General features: G+C 47.9%; 1 protein-coding gene across 1 annotated transcript in view; it reads left to right on the forward strand.

Moving 5' to 3' along the window:
• MERTK (MER proto-oncogene, tyrosine kinase) overlaps positions 1 to 20,872 on the forward strand; it is a 117,964-nt gene that overhangs the window by 39,170 nt on the left and 57,922 nt on the right. The window contains exons 5-6 of the mRNA XM_008254044.3: positions 14,081 to 14,167; positions 17,023 to 17,138. Coding sequence (XP_008252266.2) covers positions 14,081 to 14,167; positions 17,023 to 17,138 — 203 coding nt within the window. The remainder of the gene's footprint in view (positions 1 to 14,080; positions 14,168 to 17,022; positions 17,139 to 20,872) is intronic.

The raw sequence follows: 20,872 nt of genomic DNA on the forward strand, positions 1-20,872 counted from the left end.
TTCATAGAGTTATCATTTTTTGTGGTGAGCCATCTGTATTTCTTTAGGAGAGATTTCTAAACAGGGAGTCTATGGGAAAAGTGGGTGTATTTTAAATTTTGCTACATTCTAATCTTCCAAAAAGACCTTGCCAATGTGCAGTCTTCCTAGTGGAATCAGACAGTCTGGCCCGCATGCAACAGTAACGATCTTTGCTCTTTGCCACTGACAGCAAATCCTCTCAAGTGTCAGAATATCTGGTTTAGGCTGCAGGTGCTTCCATGAGAACAGGGCAAGCTGACCACGTCTTCAGTGTCCGGTTCGTGGCGGGTGTAGAAAGCCCGCACTGTCACCTTTACAGGAGGTGCTTCTGGATATGGTGCACCTGAGTTCCCTTCCCGTTAGGAGCCGCCTGGGTGTCTCCTTGGAGTCAACAGCTTCCCCAGAATTTTCAGGGTGACAGCACATGTCTCTGTAAATGAGGAACTGGTCTTCAAACTGCTGAGTTGACATGCTGTACCTAGTTTCTAAATGAGTGTACAGTAGCCTGCATTGCTCAATTAACTTTCTTGTTTGCGAAACGTTTGAGAAGCAGGGCTGCTGACTTTCTTATTGACGTATGTATTCGATGCCTTTTTGATGGCAAAGATGGTATAGCTGGTGCTGTGCAGAGATGTGAGGCCTGGAGATGTCGTCATAAATTCATGCCAGAAACCTGAAACTTATCCCAACTCTTCTCTCTTCCCCTTCCAACAATCTGTCACCAAGATCCATCTGTTGCTTGCGAATGCGGTTTTGCTCATTTCTTCCTCTGCATTGCCACTGCCACAGCCTTAATTCGGGTTTTCTTGGTTCATTCCCAGGACTGTTGCTGTCAGCTTCCAACCATGGTCCTGGATCTATTGTCCTCTCACTCCCCGCTCCGCCCCTGGCCAGCACACACACAGACACCTGCACAGTCAGCCCTGCTCCAGTGCGTTCATGAAGAGGTTCCGCTGTGCCGTCACTGTCACTCCCAGTGTGACTTGTCAGCACAGGCAGGTTGAAATCTGCCAGTTGACCCTGATATGCAGGGCCCACCGGGCTCCGGCTGATCTTTCCAGGGTCTCCTCCTGCCTCACCCGCAAAGGCACCTGCTTGTGAGCTCTAACGAATGTACTGCTTCCTTGTCCTCCTTTTTTTTTTTTTTTTTTGTTATATTTAGAAGATTTATTGTTTATTTGAAAGACAGAGTCACACACACATACAGGTCTTCCATCCTCCGATTCACTCCCCAAATGGCAGCAGAGCCAGGACTGGGCCAAGCCAAAGCCAGGAGCCTGGAACTCCATCCAGATCTTCACAATGAATACAGGGGCTCAAGCACTTGGGCCATCTCCCACTGCTTTCCCAGGTCACAGCAGAGAGCTGAATGGGAAGTGGAGCAGCCGGGACTCGAACTGACGCCGTAGTACGGGGTGTGGCCTTGAAAGCAGCACCTTAACCCACTGTGCCACAACACCAGCCCCTGCAGTGTGTGTTGTTGCCAGGCCTTCGCACATGCCGCCACTTCTGTCCAGGCCACCTTCTTCCTCCTGTCCGTCTGGTAAACCCCTGGTCCCCTCCAGCCACTCAGCTCACGGCTCTTCTCTGAAAACCTTTCTGGTCCCCCTCTTTGTCTGTGTCCTCCCAACACCTCCTCCCTAACCCCTGTGCCTTCCTGTCACATGGAAGCCCATTGGGCTTCCAACAAGGGTTTTCAATCAATGCGATTACTCTGTGTGAGTTATGGATTAGTTTAGCCCCATCACCCAGCACAGTGCCTGGCACACAGAACTGTGTGAGTGCGTGAACGAGCTAACGAACAAATGAATGAATTAGGTCCTTTCCCGAGAACAGAGGGGCACAGTGAGAAGAAACTTGTATTTGTAAGCTTGTTTTTGCATTTAAACTCCTTCTCATCTCTTTTATAACTCTAGTCGGTCCTGTGATATTAAAGAACAAGATTTGGCTGGCGCCGCGGCTCACTAGGCTAATCCTCCACCTGCGGCGCTGGCACACCGGGTTCTAGTCCTGGTCGGGGCGCCGGATTCTGTCCCGGTTGCCCCTCTTCCAGGCCAGCTCTCTGCTGTGGCCTGGGAGTGCAGTGGAGGATGGCCCAAGTGCTTGGGCCCTGCACCCCATGGGAGACCAGGAGAAGCACCTGGCTCCTGGCTTTGGATCTGCGCTGCGCGCCGGCTGTAGCGGCCATTTGTGGGGTGAACCAACAGAAGGAAGACCTTTCTCTCTCTCTCTCTCTCTGTCTAACTCTACCTGTCAAAAAAAAAAAAAAAAAAGCGCAAGATTTTTGCCCATCTGTGTTACAGACCACAGACCCAGATGGCTTACACAGCCCGGGGAGAAGGGCGTAGAGCCCAGGATGCTGACTGAAGGGCTCGTGCGGGCACTGCTCTCAAGTTAGTGCCTGCTGACTGTTCCCAAGCATCTGAATTTTGTTCTACTGCAACAGAGCTACATAAAAACATATTTAAATCTGTCCTTTAAAAGATTCTTTTTATTTGAAAAGCAGGGAGATAAAGAGAGAGAGAGACAGACAGAGTTGCTCACTCCCCAAACGCCTGCAATAGCTGGGGCCGGGCCAGCCGGGAGCCTCCCACATGAACAGCAGGCACCCAGCTGCTTGAGCCGTGGCTGTGGCCTCCTAGGGGCAGCAAGCTGGAATCAGGAGGCGGAGCCAGGAATGGAGCTCAGATGTGGGATGGGCTTCATCACCAGGCCAACCACCCACCCTGAAATCTATTTGGATCTTAGTTCACACTGGGGAACGAGGTGCCGAGGCCACTCCGTCCTGAGCCACCTCTGGGGGAGGCTTTGTGCCGGCAGCAGCCCCTCCCCTGCTGACTTAAAGTGGTGGATTTTCAGGAGGAGCTGGGTGGGGGAGTTTTCCAACCCATCCTGAAATTAACCTTGAAGGAAACTGTTCTGATTCCTTGCACTGAGGGAATGCCAAGTAGGGAAGTAAATAGCCCTGATGTTTGGATGGTGTTGAGCATCCGAAAGGGCATGTGTGTTTTCCCCATGATAGAAGTTTGGTTTTTCTCTGTGATGTGAGCTGTTTTGAAGGGGCAGGAGCAAAGAAGTATTTTCCGAAAGACATCATTCTGGGAGAACCAAGGCAGCCTCAAAGGGTGCATAGCTTATGGTTCTGTTGCAATGCCATTCTCAAAATGACGAAATTGTAGCCATCGTGAAGGGTGAAGGGATCAGTTCTTCCCAGAGGTTAGGTTCAGGGATAGGATGATGTTCCCAGAAGCAGGGTGGAGAACCCTTTTTTTCTGCCAAGGGCTGTCTGGAGAGTTATAACACCATTTTTAGGCCATACAAAATGATCAGCTTAAAAGTGAGCTTCCTGGGGCTGGCACTGTGGTGCAGTGGGTTAAGCCACAGCCTGCAGCATCAGCATCCCATATGGGTGCTGGTTCAAGTCCTGGCTGCTCCACTTCTGATCCAGCTCCCTGCTAATGCCCTGGGAAAGCAGCAGAGGATGGCCCAAGTAACTGGGCTCCTGCACCCACATGGGGAACCTGGAAGAAGCTCTTGGCTTCTGGTTCTGAATCGGCCCAGCTCCTGCTGTTGTGGCAATTTGGGGAGTTAACCAGCAGATGGAAGATCTCTCTCTCTCTCTCTCTGTCTCTTCTCTAACTTTGCCTTTCAAATAAATAAATCTTTTTTTTTTTAAGTGAGTCTGTTCTAGATTTATTGAATTTGAAGTTCTGCCCGCGGTTGCCTTGGCAAGGCCAGACCAAACGATTTTGCAGGCCTTGACCACCTGTGAACCAAACCTGTCCCCCGCCCCACACCCAGTGTAAGGTGTAGCAGTGAGAGAGCTCCTTTGTCGTGATGGAGCAGCCACACATCTGCACCTGCGGAAACATTTCACAGAGCCATACACTCCTCCCCTTCCTCAAAACACACACTGGTGACAGCTGAACAGTATCTGTTGCTGAAGTCACTCTCCTGGTTTCCATCGTGAGACTGTGACTATGTAAGGTCCCGTGCCCGGGGAAAGCTGGGGGAAGGGTACACAGTAGCTCCAGGCTATTTTTGCAGCTTCTTCTTGGGAATCTCAAACTATTGATGACTGCCAAAATTTTTTTTTGGTAAAAGAAGTACTTTGTCACCGGCAAAACCCAGTCCCCCAAAATAAAGAGCAGAACTGCAGTGGATTCTCGCTGCCTAGAGTGCGTGGGGGAATGCGGTGTAGACTGGTAGCTCACATCTGCAGCTGTGGCATGAAGACCGATGCCACTTAGCTCTGCCATGCCCCTGGGCAGGTGCGTGCCCCACAACACATGTGGAAGAACCAGTGGAACAATGAGGGAAAGCCCTTCGCGTAACAGCCTCCGGCAATGGTTGCAGTGCTACCTGTTGTAAGTTCTGTTATTTTTACAAGCAGTAGTTGCTATCTCATTGTCAATTTCAAGCTGCCCTTCCATTCTTGGCGGGGGATTTAGGCTCATCTTTTTGGTTTTTATTTTTTTTTTCATACTCATATTGAAATCCACTTCTAGGAAACAACTAAGCTGGTTTAAGTTCTAGTTAATTAGGTATAGTTATTTTAATTTTAGTTATTAGGCACATTTATTTACTCCTATTCTTATAATACCAGTAATAATAACTAGGATTTATCTTTTTAAAAAATCAGTTTCTAATTCTCCAAGTGCTCCCTCTACAGGTTAGCTTTGAACCTCACGGCAAGGTGTGATATAGGTAAACTTTTTTTTTTTTTTTTTTAATTTTTTTGACAGGCAGAGTGGACAGTGAGAGAGAGAGAGACAGAGAGAAAGGTCTTCCTTTGCCGTTGGTTCACCCTCCAATGGCCGCCGTGGCCGGCGCGCTGCAGCCGGCGCACCGCGCTGATCTGATGGCAGGAGCCAGGAGCCAGGTGCTTTTCCTGGTCTCCCATGGGGTGCAGGGCCCAAGCACCTGGGCCATCCTCCACTGCACTCCCTGGCCACAGCAGAGGGCTGGCCTGGAAGAGGGGCAACCGGGACAGAATCCGGTGCCCCGACCGGGACTAGAACCCGGTGTGCCGATGCCGCTAGGCGGAGGATTAGTTAGGTAAACGTTTTTAAAACCCATGTTACACTTCAGGAAAGAAACCAGAGTTGTGAAGAGACCTGCTTGTTCTCCACTTGGTGGCCAGAGCCAGCCTGATAAAACACAAGTCAGATGGTGTCGGTCCCCAGCTCAAAGCTCTGGGTTCCCACTGCACTCAGAGCAAAGGCAAAGGCCCTCTGCACCTGTTCCCTCTGCCTGGAACTTCCCCAGGGCACCCGCGTCAGCTTGGCCCATTCCCTCATTCCAAGTCAGTCCTCAGAGGCCGTTTCTCTCTGGAGCTCTCCCCTCTCCCCATTTAAAACTAGCCTATTTCCCACCCACCCTGACCCTCTGATCCTGCCAGTCTGTCCATGGTCTTTATCATCTTCTACGATATCATTTATCGTAGATTCCCCTCTGTGAAGATGTGAGTTCTATAGGGGCGAGGGTCTTTGTTTTATTCACGGACATATCCGTGTCTGCCACATAGTAAGTACTCAGTCCATATTTGCTGTGGGAGTGAATGAGAGCAGATACAGTTCCAGGTTCACCAGCTACTTAATGTATGCAGTGTGTTCTGTTTGTTGTCTGTAGCAAGATGGACAGGAGGGGGAAAAAATGAGGTGCAAAGGTTCAGCACAGCAGAGCAGTTAAGCAGCTTTGGATGCCATCGTCCCCTGTCAGAGTGCCAGGCTCCACTCCCTGTTCCCGCTTCCTGCTAATGCCCACCCCAGGAGCCGGCAGGTGGCGGCTCAAGTGGTTGGGTCTGTGCCACCCACAGGGGAGACCTGGATAGAGTTCTTGGCTCCCAGGAATTTGGGGAGTGCATCAGTAGATGAGAGCTTGCTCTCTTTCTCTCTCTGTCCCCCTGCTTCTCAAACAACAACAACAACAAAAAAAATCACAAAGCTATTTAAACATATCCTTTTTATAAAATAAAAGGAAAGGGTTGTTTAGTTCATCTGCAAGATTGCTTCATCCAGAACTCAAAGAATCGGCCTCACCGTGCTCTCAGAAGTTGCTTTCTCAGCGCTTCCGGTTGTGCTTTCCCCAAGGGAACATCCTGTTTCTAAAAAACATCTTTTGGACTTAAGTCACAGGTTGTCTTTTTTTCAAACCAGTAGAGGACCAAGCAAGAGGGGCGTGAACCTTCATAACGGAGTCAGAAGGAAAGGGGAACAACTCGCTGTCAGAGGTGCCACCCACCACCCACAAGCAGACGACTCAGCTCAGCTCGGGACCGAGTGGGTGGGGGGCGGGGACCGGGTTTGGGCTATAAAGCGCTTGGGTCTATTCCAGTCTGGTGCTTGTCCTTCATCTCCGGGGGTGGGGTGGGAGAGGGAGCTGGGTTTGCCTGGTGCCCATCCCAGCTTGCCAGTGAGTCTCTCAGTGGGAAGCCGGTGCCAACCAGCCAGAAAAAGTTCAACTGCAAAAATGAAGCAAAGAACAGTGGCCTCGAATGCCCGGCCAGTTTTGGAGAAAGTTTTCCAGCATGGTTTTCTCCTCCCCCTCCCTCAAGAATGTCTCCCTTATGGCATACACGTGAGTTTGAAAGTCTTTGATTAATCACCCTGCGATACTTCTTGGCAAGAAAACCACATGCGTACATTGACATTGGGGGAAATTTTTCTTTTGGACTGCTTATGCCTGTGAGCAGTTGGAGCCTGTTCTGTCTCCCTGTGCTGGCCTTGGTGGAGGCCCTGGGGCCTTTACCACCTGCCTGTGCGGAGACATACTGTGATAGGTTTGTCGCCAGCAGGTGACTCTGAGTTGGTGTGGGTGCCTTGTGCCAGGACATTTGCTGCAGATTCGTTTTCCTGACCTTGTGTGCACTTTGAGAAGAAACACAGAGAGGAAGAGTAACTTCCTGCCTGATCTAAAACCAGGCCCCACATGGCCAGTTTCACTTTCAGCACTAATACCTCTGACACTGATGGCCTCCTGTTGGATTTTTTACATATGTTTATTTGTTTATTTTTAATTTGAAAGCCAGAGAGAGACATCTTTCATCCCCTGCTCCACTCCCAAAGTGTCTGTTACAGCTGCGTGTAGGCCAGGCTGAAGCCAGGAGCCAGCAACTCTATCCTTGTTCTCCATGGGTAGTAGAGACCCAAGCACTTGCCATTACCTGATGCCTCCCAGGGTGTGCATTAGCAGGACGCTGGAATCAGAAGCAAAAGTGGGACATGAATGCAGGTACTGCGCTGCCTCAAGTGACTGCCCCAGTTTTTTGTTTTTTTGATTCCTTCGAGAAGCAGAGACAAAGAGAAAGAAAGAAACAGGGACTCCATCCACAGGTCCATTCCCTAAATGCATTCAGTGGCTGAGACTGGGCCAGGCTGAAGCTGTGAGCTAGAAACTCAGCCTGGGTCTCTCACATGGGTGGGTGGATGAGACCAAACTATTTGAGCCGTCACCTGCTAGCTCCCACAGTCCGCATTAACAGGAAGCTGGAGTCAGGACTCGAACCCAAGCACTAGGATATGGGATGTAGATGTAACTGGTGACTCAGCCACTAGGCCAGGAGTGAGGAACATCCAGCCCACAGCCATTTAATAAGGCTGACGAAGTCATTTGATCTGACCCGGCCAAGGCACCTGCAGGCGGGACTCAAAATTCAGTACATCCATAGCAGGCTAATTTTCGAGTTGATAATTTCGTGTGGCATATGAATGATGTCATAAATCTCCAAATAGCCCTTGGCAGAAAAAAGGTTCCCCATTCCTGTAAAATGCCTGCCTTTCTCTTTTAGGATTTTTTTAGGGGATCATGAGTCTTAATGAAATAAGCCTTCTGTTTTGCTGTGTGCCTGCTCTGCCCTCATGACCGGTTTAGAATATTGTTTTGTAACTGTACTCACGTGTTTCCTAAGTTTTGATAAGAGTGACTGATCAAATGACAGATGATAAGCTGTAGATGTCTTCCCCAGTATATAAAAGATTCTACTGTAGTAAGAAACTCCCCATGTCTTCTGATTGAGCCAAAGCCAATTTTTCAACAGAAAAGCCAGATTTTGCAGGTGCATGGAGCCTGCTGAAGTGGGCATGCCCTTCAGGAGCTGAGGACTGGGAAGGGTGAGAACCCAGGTGCCCAGAGCCTGACCAAGATCCAGTGCTCTGCAGGGCGGGGGCTGGCGAGGGTTCTGTTCTTTTTTCCTAAAACCAATACCTGACAAGTGCCAAAGGCCAGTTCTTGTTCCAGCTGCTGTCTCCCCCTCTTTACAGAAGAAGAAAGGCAGCCGGCGCCAGCACTCCAGGTTCTAGTCCTGGTCGGGGCGCCAGATTCTGTCCCGGTTGCCCCTCTTCCAGGCCAGCTCTCTGCTGTGGCCTGGGAGTACTTGGGCCCTGCACCCCATGGGAGACCAGGAGAAGCACCTGGCTCCTGTCTTGGGATCAGCGCAGTGCGCCAGCCGCGGCGGCCACTTGGAGGGTGAACCAACGGCAAAGGAAGACCTTTCTCTCTGTCTCTCTCTCTCTCACTGTCCACTCTGCCTGTCAAAAAAAAAAAAAAAAAAAAAAAGAAGAAGAAGAAGAAGAAGAAGAAGAAAGGCTCCTCTCCCCCGTCTGGAATCACTCTAGGGCATGAGCTCTCAGAGGTTTGGGGCTCAGGGTCCCTTTAAGACTTCAGAATTACTGAGTCCCAGAGAACTTTTGCTAATGTGGGTTACAGCTCTCCATTGTTTCTGAATGCGAACTATTAGCAGTTTCTCATTGGGCTGACTGTAATGTTCACGGTATCGTGGATTTCTCTATTTAAAAACCAAGAAGATTGGATTTGGGCTGTTTCCACTAAAAAATATGTTAAATGCTGGAAGAGATAAATATATTTTCCCTGCTTGGACAGTGCACAATGTGTACATCACATAGCAACCTATAAGTATGTACAAGTTTTCTATTTTAAAATTAACTAAAAAAAGAAAGAAATTAAAACAGGCAACTTTTAAAACATGAGAGTGCCAAAGCACTTATTTTTATCGACTAATAAAGCCATCATCACATGACATAGAGCCTCTGTAAGACCCCATCACATTTCATATGACAATGCAGCAAAAAAGATAAATAGTTTTTAAGAAAACCATCTTCACTCTGGAGACCCCTAGAAGGGTTTCTGAGATCCCAGGTGCCTCTGGACCACTTTGACAAAGGTTGCTGTGATGCATTTTCTTGGGGTTCAGAAATGTCACAGAAGATTCCAGATTTGTTCCCAGCCAAAAGAGTGAAACTAAGGTTTATGTTTAGGAATTGCTTAAATGGAGCTGGGCATTGTGGTTCACTGAGTCCGGCCACTGCTTGGGATACCCACATCCTGTACGGAAGTGCCTGGGACCAAGCCCGGCTACTCCGCTTCTGGTGCCGCTTCCTGCTGGTGCAGCCTGGAAGGCTGGGGCCCGTGCCTCCCACACGGCAGACCTGCGTGGAGTTCTGGGCTCCTGGCTTTGGCCTGGTCTAGTCCTGGCTCTTGTGGGCATTTAGGGGGTGAACCAACAGATGGAAGATCTCTTCTGTATCTCTCTTTCTCTTTCTCTCTCTATCTGTCTGTCTCTCATTCTGCCTCTCAAGTATATGAAAATAAAGAAACGTTTTAGAAAAAGAACTACTTAAATGTTTTTCAGTTGCATCGTAATAATAAGTAATAACCCAGAGGAAGTATTTTTCCAGTTTCGATGTGTCTGTGTGTTTTGATGGCCAAGAAGCATCATAGCAGGGGAATAATCACAGACTTTGAAACACGTGCATGCCTGCGTGACGGAAAACAGGCTGCTGGGAAGGGCTTGCCCCAGTGGGCGATGTCCCCATCAGGGTACTCACAGACATCAAATTACACCCTCTGCAGCTGTTTAAATTACAAAAACGTTGAGAATGCAAACCTCAAAATCTCTGAGAGGCTACACATATTTTTAAAAATTATTTATTTGTGAGACAGAGAGTGAGTGAGAGAGCTCCCCTATTGATTCACTACCCCAAATGACTGCAATAGCCAGGGTTGGGCTGAAGCCCTGGGAGCCTGGAATTCAATCCAGTCTTCCACATGGGTGGCAAGGACTGACCCTCTTGAGCCATCAGCTGCTGCCTCGCAGGGTGTGCACTAGCAGGAAGTTGGAATCCCGAGCAGAGCCAGACTAGAACCCAGACTCTGTGATACGTGTGGAATGCAGACATCCCAATCTGCATCTTAGCCACTGCACTAAATGCCTGTCCCCACATATATTTTTGAAGCTTCATTAGAAGACATAAAGTCCCCGGAGGCAGAATTTTCAAAGAAGTTATTTTATAGATGTGTATAATGATTTTGAAATAAATATTCTTCTTCATAAGTATTCTCTATATTTTAATTTTATTTATTTTTAAAGATTTTTTTTAAAAATTTGAGATGCAAAGTCACAGAGAGAGAGAGAGAGAGAGAGAGAGAGATCTTCCATCTGCTGGTTCACTCCCTCAGTGGCCACAACAGCCGGAGCTGGGCCAGGCCAAAGCCGGGAGCCAGGAGCTTCTTCTGGGTCTCCCGTATGGGTGCAGGGGCCCAAGCACTTGTGCCATCTTCCACTGCTTTTCCCAGGCCATCAGCAGGGAGCTGGATTAGAAGTGGAGCAGTCGGGACTCGAACTGGTGCCCATATGGGATGCTGGCACCAGAGACACAGCGCCAGCCCCCATTAATAAGTATTTTCTAAACACCACACAAATAAGTAGCAGTTTCATCTCTCACACACACAGAGGTCAACAAACTACAAAAAGAGGTGGCTCCTGTCTGGGATTTCAGATTCTTGAGCCCCTTATTTGTCAACAGTTTAATTAAGCAATCCAGTGAATTTAGGGTTTCCCTCCAGCCTAAGGGAAGCACACTCCTCATCTTGGAAAAGTAAGAGCCTGTGAGGTGCCCATCACCTTCTCAGTGAGACATTGGAAAGATGAAAGGTCACCGCCAATTCGCGGAACAGAACTAGCTTTGTTTTTCCCAATCAGGAGATCACAGACACCCGGGGCAGCCTGGGTAAAAATAAATAAATAAATAACAAAAATCCACCCACACTGAATTTTCTATGTACATTTAACCACTCAGCAGAAGTATTGGTGTCAAAGAGATCCAGTTTTAATAGGGGTAACTTTGTCTTTTTTTATGGGCTGGTGTTGTGGCACAGTGGGTTACGCCACCACTTTTGATGCCAGCATCCCATATCAGAGTTAAATTAGTTCAAGTCCCGTTTGCTCCATTTCTGACCCAGCTCCTTGCTAATGCACCAGGGAAGGTAGTGGAAGGTGGTCTGAGGGCTTAGGTCCCTGCCACTCACTTGGGGGGCTGAGATAGAATAACAGGCTCCTGGCTTCAACCTGGCCCAGCCCCTGACATTGTGGCCATTGCGGGGAGTAAACCAGTGGATTGAAGATGTAATTCTGCCTTTCACATAAATAAATAAATCTTTCTTAAAATAACCTTTAAGGAGTCATGGCATTGTGGTGCAACAGATTAAGCCACCACCTGCAATGCTGGCATCCCACATGAGCACCAGTTTGAGACTCTGCTACTTCACTTCCAATCCAGCTCTCTGCTATTGCACCTGGAAAGCAGTGGAAGGTGATCCAAGTGTTTGGGCCCCTGCCCCCAACATGGGAGACCAGGATGGAGTTCCAGGTTCCCGGCTTCAGCCTGGTCCAGCCCTGGCCATTGTGGCCATTAAGGGAGTGAACCAGTGGATGGAATATTCTGTCTGTATCTCTCTCCCCCACCCCCATAACTCTGCTTTTCCAATAAATACTCTTTTTTAAGATTTATTTATTTATTTGAAAGGCAGAGTTACAGAGAGGCAGAGGCAGAGAGAGAGAGAGAGAGAGAGAGGTCTTCCATCTGCTGGTTCACTCCCCAAATGGCCGCAATGGCTGGAGCTGTGCCAATCTGAAGCCAGGAGTCAGGAGCTTCCTCCAGGTCTCCCACGTGGGTGCAGGGGCCCAAGGACTTAGGCCAACTTCTTCTGCCTTCCCAGGTCATCAGCAGGGAGCTGGATCAGAAGTGGAGCAGCTGGGATGTGAACCGGTGCCCATATGGGATGCCAGGGTTGTAGACGGCAGCTTTACCCGCTACGCCACAGCACCGGCTCCGTAACTTTCATCACATCATCTTAAGGGTCCAGCCCATCAACAACATGCATCCTTGTTGGCATGAACCTTGATCATCCAGTTCAAGTCATCATTATTAGTTTCTCCATTCTGGAGTGTTTCCTCCCCTCAATCCACTCTCCAAAATATCGCCTTTGGAAGGAAGTCGCTGTGCACAGCCACACAGAATGAGTGGAGATTTGTGCTCCATTTCTTTGAGCATCCACATAAAGTCTTTGCAGTTCTTCTGCACAAGAAATATATATATTCACCCCTATTTATTTATCACTTATTTATGTCAGTATAGACCCAAGGATATTTATTTTGTACTTTGGGTTATAATCCGATGCTATTTTATTGATTTTTCTTGCTCCAGTTTGTTCTAGCTTTGGCCACTGAGAACTCTTTGCATTGAAATCTTGTCTCTCTGACATACCCCAACCTTGCTTGTATGCATGTGTGCATGTATGTGTTCAGGTAAGCATGTGTAGGCATGTGTGTGTGCGTGTGTGTGTGTGTGTGTTATAGTTCACTGCAGACTCAGCTTCTAATCAGCCATTTCTCTGAGGAAGCCTGATTCCACGTCTTGGAGAATGGTGTTAGAAACCAAGATCTGGGGGTCAGCCCTGTGGTGTAGTGGGTTAAAGCCTTGGCCTGCAGTGCTGGCATCTCATATGGGCACTAGTTCGAGTCCTGGCTGCTCCACTTCCAATCCAGCTCCCTACTAATGTGCCTGGGAAAGCAGTGGAGGAGGCCCAAGTGCTTGGGCTCCTGTATTCACATGGGAGACCCAGAAGGAGTTCTTGGCTACTGGCTTTGGATTGACTCAGCTCTGGCCATTGGGGCCATTTGGGGAGTGAATTAGCACATGGAAGATCTCTTTGTAACTCTTTCAAATAAATAAAATAAATCTTAAAAAAAAAAAAAACAACATCTGGGTAACCTTCCTTTCTATTTAAAGTGAGTGAATCAATCATTATTGTTTTTATTTCAAGATGTCTTGAAACCTCTGAAATGATAGACTTTTCTTCATTTAACATGAGTGTCTCCTCTTCAAGTAGTCTTAATGCCTTGTATTTGTATAATCATTCTTTGGGAACTTATCAGCTTTTACTCAGTGCAGCAAATCATTGGACATATTTTAAATTGTGGGTTTCGTTATTGGTTCTGGTATTCTGAAGTGTACATGGCATAGTGACATAGTAGTATGAATGGGGGTATGTATACCCCATAGTTGTATGAACTCAGAGTCCGCTTTTTAAAAAAGATTTATTTATTTATTTAAAAGCTGGAGCAATGGAGAGAGAGAGGGAAACACACACACACACACACACACACACACACACACAAAGGTCTTCTATCCACTGGTTCAATCCCCAAATGGCCACACAATAGCCAGGGCTGGCCCCAGCCAAAGCCAGGAGCCCGGAACTCTATCCAGGTCTCCCACATGAGTGCAAGGGCCAAGCACTTGCACCATTTTCTACTGCTTTCCCAGGTGTATTATCAGGGAGCTGGATCAGAAGGGGAGCAGCCAGGACTCAAACCAGCCCTCTGCTGTGGGATGCCGGTGTCGCAAAGCAGCGGCTAACCCTGCTTCACCACGACGCTGGCTCCAGAACCCATATATTTTTTTTTCATGCTGGGTCCTGTGATTCTTGTATCCTCTTGAAGTCATGGAGAAGTTTCACTGATAGCGCTTCATTACATAATGTCTCACCATTACAGATCGGAGTGCATGAGAACAGCTGTGTTGGGGACCTGCACTGACTTGGTCTTGCTAGGTTTAGCCCCAGGATTGTTTCTCTATGGCCAGCACATTTATGCCTTGACGCAGTGGACCAAGAAGTGAAAGCGCCCCTCACCACAGGATTCTGACGGGCAGGAGGCTGTTTCTCTGCACCTGGTCTCACGGGTCTGCTTCCACTCCAGGTCTGACCGAGGCGGCCATCTTCAGCTGCGAGGCCCACAACGACAAAGGGCTGACTGTGTCCAGGGGTGTGCAGATCAACATCAAAGGTGAGTAGCAAGGCCAGATGGGAGGTGGCAGGGGCCCCAGCGGGAGTGCCGCAGCCAGCTCCCTGGGTTCGGGTACCAGCTTTCCCTCTGCGGGTGCTTGTGACCTTGTCAGACAAGTCGCTTGGGCTATTTGGTTTCAGTGTTCCCTTCTGAAAAGTGGAACATACCTGTTGCTCAGACTTAAAAATTGAATGCAAGGAAAAGCACTTGCAACAGTGTCTGGCCTGTTCAGTCTTTGGGTTAGCTCTGCTTAGAGAAGAATACAAGATACAATGTTTACCCTTTTCGCCCCTGAACTTGTCATTATTAACCCTTAAAGAGCCCTGGCCAGGGCAGCCTGGGGACATTGATCCAGGGGATGCCCTGACACAAGCCTCTGTCAGCTGCTAACTTGGGGTGGGGGAGAGAGGAGGAGGAGCAGAGAGCAGTCAGCCTCCTCTGCAGGCACCTGCTGCTTCCACCCCCCTCCCTCCTAATCCCCCCTCCCTCATGCTTCCTCTGACCTGGGATTTTCTACCATTAAAGGAACGGGTTTGAAAGATCCTTAGGCTGAGGTGATCCCATCCATCTACCATATTCTTCCTCCTATGTGATCTAAAATGTTTAAATTTGAAACTTGAAAGAAGGAGTTATTGTCTTTTCTTTTTATCTGTTCTCAAATCATCCTCCTTACTGTCATAGAAATTCACGCCAATTTGATGGCTTACTGATTCATCTGAACTTAGATCTTGAGCGGTCCTTGTTGGGTTTGTGGGCCTTTCACCTTCTCAGGGAAGCAGTGCGAGAAACAGCAGAAGGAGTTTCACTAAGAGTTAACAGTTGGGTGCCTACGCAGGGGCCTGAGTTACAAAGGAAATACTCAAAATAAAATCTAACAGATGAACACTATGAAGGGCGTTTTCCAAAAGTCCATTGGAATAAAAAAACGCACAAGGAGGAAGTGTATAACTTCCTTCCTTCATTACAAATCCCATCATTACGGTTTTCAAAGATATGTTGGGAATTTCAGAAATGCACAAGTGGGTGTAAATTTGTAATGATGTTCTCATAAAGTATCGACGTCTTAACATTAAAAATGCATGAAACAATCAGCACTTCTTTAATTTCATGCTTTGCACAGGATCTCTACTGAGACTTTTTTTTAAAAAATATTAAATCCTGTTTCTCAAACTTCTATTTTTGGCTTTCATTTATTTTAAAATTTATGTCAAAGCAACCAAGTCTCCCTTCTTGGACTCTGTAATTATTTCGGTCTTTGTGGTCCAATTCTGATGTGGAAATGTGGATACTTGAGGGCAGGTCTACAAATAATCTGTGTAGGGACGAGAGTCCTGCAGTAGGCTGACTGCGCTCCCTTGCCAAGCTGCGTGTCTTTTAGTAAAACTGAAGTTCCTGAGCAGGGGGCCTGGCGCACACTTACGTGGTCCCAGATCGCCTTCCGCTCACCTCCTATCTACGCCATCATCCCGTCCACCACCGCCCCTGCCCAGGCCTCATCTGCGTGTGGCCTCATTCACTGCCCCTGCCGCCCCAGGAGCAATACTGGTGTCATCGCCACCTGGAAAAGAGCAGGGATGTAACCAACCCCAGGGCCACGTGGCTGGGTAAGTGGTAAACCAGCCTCCCCAGTCCCTGCTGGTGCTCACGCCAGTGTGCTGGCTGCCCCCTCGTGGGACACAGCCTCTGGTGTCCTGTCGGGTAGAGGGACAGACCTCAGTTCTGGTCCTGTTCTGCTAATGACCTCCCAGGGACCTTTGCCAAGTTGTCATTTCGCTGGTCCTCATTTTGCTCATCCGTGCATGGAATTGGAAGATTCTAGCAATGACTGAGGGACGAGAAGCTCAGAGTGTCTTAGTTAAGTACCCAAGAATGATAGTTGTTGTTTTTACTGGAAGTGTCATTATGATTAAGAATTAAATTTAGGCCGGCGCTGTGGCTCACTAGGCTAATCCTCTGCCTGCAGCGCCGGCACACCGGGTTCTAGACCTGGTCGGGGCGCCGGATTCTGTCCTGGTTGCCCCTCTTCCAGGCCAGCTCTCTGCTGTGGCCAGGGAGTGCAATGGAGGATGGCCCAAGTCCTTGGGCCCTGCACCTGTGTGGAGTCCAGGAGAAGCACCTGGATCAGCGCGGTGCGCCGGCCACAGCAGCCATTGAGGGGTGAGCCAATGGAAAAGGAAGACCTTTCTCTCTGTCTCTCTCTCTCTCATTGTTCACTCTGCCTGTCAAAAAAAAAAAAAAAAAGAATTAAATTTAGTATAAGGAATTAAGAGTTCTCAAACCGCAGATCCTTCTTAGCTCCTAACTGCAAAAGCTGCCCTTGATCCCAGTCATCTGATGTCACTACACACATGATGTGCACACAACCTCGCCCAGCAAATGCAGTTGGCTACACACACACACACACACACACACAGACACAGCACCTCCCTCCTCTGGGCACAGCATGCTCTGATCCTTGGTTGACGTGGGTCTCCCCATCTGGGCAGTACACTCTACACTCCACGAGACAGGGCTCTGATCCCTTGCCCCCTACCTCGCATACTGGAGCCCAGCCAAGTGGCCACACGGAGTAGAGCTGAGCACGCATGCTTGGTGAAGGAGCCGAAAGCCTCCTCACTTCACCAGTGAGCAGGAGAGTGGGCCAGCGGTCCGCTTCTCAGGCCCAGGCAGAGCTGTCGCTTCCCTAGAAGGTTTATCTGCAGGTGCATGGGATAACCTCATTCACCTGCTCATTCGCTTGCTCACTGAAAGCAAGTTCCCTTTTGCTCATCTCATGCAAACAAGGTTGGTGGGAATGCACCTGCCTGGCTGTGTTTTGCAAGTGTGTCTGCATGTGTGTCTTTGTTTTTACCTAGCGATTCCCTCCCCGCCTACCGAAGTCAGCGTCCACAACAGGACTGCGCACAGCATGCTGGTCTCCTGGGTCCCGGGTTTTGATGGCTACTCCCCGTTCCGGAACTGCAGTGTTCAGGTAACTCTCCGGAAGAGGGAAGTCGTTGTCTGCTGTTCTGGGGGGCCACCTCATTTTCCTGCTTCCTGAGGATGGCACTGAGGGCATTTCCCCAGCTCTGCTCAGCCCTGTGACCTGCCCCCTGCACCGTGTGCGCCGTGCACACCAGATGTCATGGTGCTCTATGTGAAGTCATTTCCTTCCCCTGCATGGTCCATGACCCAACCAGGAGAGCAACCTGTGTCCGAGGGAGAATGAGCCTCATCCGTAGATGAGGGCTGTCTTGTGACCAGCAGTGCAGGCTGCCGGGTGCTCCTCACGTGACTCCCCCAGCGCTAGTGCCATGCAGGACAGATAGGCCAGCACGTGAGGGGCCATCTGCACTATCGAATGTATGGGGAGCACCCTAGCCAGCGTCTCCTGGGGAAACCTGGGGATTACGGGCCTTGCAGAGTCTTCAGCCACTTGTAACCACTATGTGAAACTGGTATGAAACTGTGCTGTAAGAAGTATAGGTTAGCCATCCCAAAAAATAGCTTGCCATGATGGAAGCTCTGCTCCTGAGTGTTCATTTCCTAAAAACGGAAACAGTGGCAATAACCCTGTTGCTTACCAGGTGCCCACAATGGCCCAGGAGCTTTTGCAGAAATCGTCTTGCTTAGAGCACACCCCCACTGCGGGCTCAGAGCACTCACACCGACTATGAGTGGCAGACCTGGAGTTCAAGGCCAGGAAGCTCTGGATCCACAAGCAGAGCTCAGAGCCACCTGCCACCCTGTGCAGGACACTGTGTGTGGGAACAGGTCCTCAAACACCTCAAGACTAATTACCTGCTGAAATATATGAATTCGTTCTGCTTTGTACTTCATCACACAGCACAGTCAGGAGTGGTTCTCAGGTTCCTAAATGTCTGATCTGATTAGTTAAAAACGTGTTAGCCTGAGAAGGCAGTCATGCCAACCCAATTTAGAAAGTGACTTCCAAAGAATTTTGTGTTGACAACCAGATGTTTTTAATGCCAAGTAGAATTAATTTCTCTGTTATTAATGCCTCCCACTCTTATCTAACAGCTGTTCCTTCTCTGAAGAATAAAAAGCATATTATCCCCAAAATAGCCTCTCCCTCACCCCAACCTCTAAACATTCTTACTGTGTCCACAATTCCCCACCAAAGAGATCCCTTTTTAAGAAATATTTCGGCCAGCGCCATGGCTCACTAGGCTAATCCTCCGCCTTGCGGCGCCAGCACACTGGGTTCTAGTCCTGGTCGGGGCGCCGGATTCTGTCCCGGTTGCCCCTCTTCCAGGCCAGCTCTCTGCTGTGGTCAGGGAGTGCAGTGGAGGATGGCCCAAGTGCTTGGGCCCTACACCCACATGGGAGACCAGGAGAAACACCTGGCTCCTGGCTTCGGATCTGCGCAGTGCGCCGGCCGTGGCGGCCATTTGGGGGGTGAACCAACAGAAGGAAGACCTTTCTCTCTGTCTCTGTCTCTCTCTCTCTCACTGTCTAAATTTGCCTGTCAAAAAAAAAGAAAGAAAGAAAGAGAGAGAGAGAGAGAGAGAGAGAGAGAGAGAGAAATATCTCGTTTGGAGGTCTAATTCACATACCATAATTGTCACCAATTTAAACTATACAATGCAATGATTTTTAGTATGTTCATATGTGCATCCGTCTGTATTCAGAAGAGATAGTGGCCTGTTGTCTGTTTATGATAGCTTTTTCTGGTTTGGATATCAATGTAATAATGGCTTCATAGAATGAGTTGAGAAATATTCCCTTATTTTCTATTTCTTGGAAGAGTTTGTAGAAGATTGGTTAATTCTTAAATATTTAGTAGAATTCACTAACAGAGCCATCTGGTCCTAGGATTTTTCTTGTTGGGAAGTCTTTTGAATCTTTTTCCTTGGAATGGATCTATTCAGATTTTCTATTTCTTCTTGAGTCAGTTTTAGTAATTTGTGTGTTTCTAGGAATTTGACCATTTCATCTAAGTTACTTAATTTCTTGTTATGCAATTGTTCATAGTAGCCCACTGAATCCTTTTTATTTCTTTTTTTTTTTTCCTTTTTTAAAAGATTTATTTATTTATTTATTTGAAAAGCAGAGTTACAGAGAGGCAGAGGCAGGAGCCAGGAGCTTCTTCCAGGTCTCCCATATGGGTGCAGGGGCCCAAGCACATGGTTCATCTTCTTCTTTTAATATTCTTTTAAATATTTCTAAAGATTTATTTATTTATTTGAAAGAGTTACACACAGAGAGGAGAGGCAGAGAAGGGAGGGGGGGTCTTTCACCCGCTGGTTCACTCCCCAACCAGCCACAACAGTCCGAGCTGTGCGGATCCGAAGGCAGGAGCCAGGCGCTTCTTCCAGGTCTCCCACACAGGTGCAGGGGCCCAAGGACTTGGGCCTTCTACTGCTTTCCCAGGCCATAGCAGAGAGCTGGATCGGAAGTGGAGCAGCTGGGACTCAAACCGGCACCTGTATGGGACGCCAGCACTGCAGGCGGCAGCTTTACCTGCTACGACACAGTGCCGGCCCCAAGCCATCTTCTACTGCTATCTCAAGCCACATTAGAGTGCTGGATTGGAAGTGGAGCAGCCGAGACTCGAACTGGCACCTGTAAGGAATGCCCACACTGCAGGTGGTGGCTTTACCTGCTACACCACAGTACCAGCAGCTCCAATCCTTTTTATTTATTTGAGATAAGTAGTAGTGTTCTTTCTTTCATTCTTGATTTTAATAATTTGTCTTCTTATTATTACTATTTGGTATAGTTAAAGGCTTATTTCCTTTAATGATTTTTAAAAATTCATCCATTACCGATGTCAGACCCGTATACTCTGATATGGAGCATGGGTGCTCCAAAGGCCACCCCAGTGATCTTTTTGAACAACTATTTTTTTGCTTTGTGAAATGTTGTTATTGTTTCCTTTTCTCTATTTTCTTTATTTATGCTTTAGTCTTTATTTCCTTTTGCCTGTTAGCTTTGGCTTAATTTGCTCTTTCTGTAGTTTCTTAAGGTAAAAGGTTTGGCTTTGATTTGAGATCTTTTTAAATCTAGGCATTTACACTGTACATTTCCCTCTATGTACTGCTTTAGCTGCATCTCATAAGATTTAGGTTTTTTGTTATTTTTTCTTGTAATTTCTTCTTCTTCTTGGTTATTTAAGAGTGTGCTGTTTAATTTCCGCATGTTGTGAATTTCTCAAATTTTCTTTCTTTGTTGTTTCTAATATTAGTCCTCTATGTTTGGATAATATACTTATTGTTATCTCAATCCTTTTAAATTTATTGAGCCTCTTTTTATGGCCTAGCATATGTTCTGTCCTGGCGAATGTTTCACATATACTTGAGAAGAACGTGTATCAGGCTGTTTCTGGGAAGAATGTCCTATATGTAGTTGGTTTTATTTTCATTTAATAGAAAATGAAAGTAAAAGATAAGTTTATTTCGGTGTAAAAGTTTTACTTACACTTTCCATAAGCTTCCTGCTTCTGTTCCCTTGCTGACCTTTGCCCACTGGTTCTATCTGTTATTTTAAGTTGAGAGTTGAGTTCTTGATTTTTATTTTTGAATTGTTTATTTCTCCCTTCACTCCTCAGTTTTCGCTTCACGTATTTTGGGGCCCTGTTGTTAAGAACAACCAGAGCCCCGTTCCCTGGAAGTGGACGTGCACAGGTGTGGACGTTACCGAAGCACCTGCCAGCCCGTGCTGAAGCTGCTGCCAAGCTGCTAAGCTTTCAGGAGAGCCTGAGAA

Source organism: Oryctolagus cuniculus, chromosome 2 (genome assembly GCF_964237555.1).
Source record: "Oryctolagus cuniculus chromosome 2, mOryCun1.1, whole genome shotgun sequence".
Classification (NCBI taxonomy): domain Eukaryota; kingdom Metazoa; phylum Chordata; class Mammalia; order Lagomorpha; family Leporidae; genus Oryctolagus; species Oryctolagus cuniculus.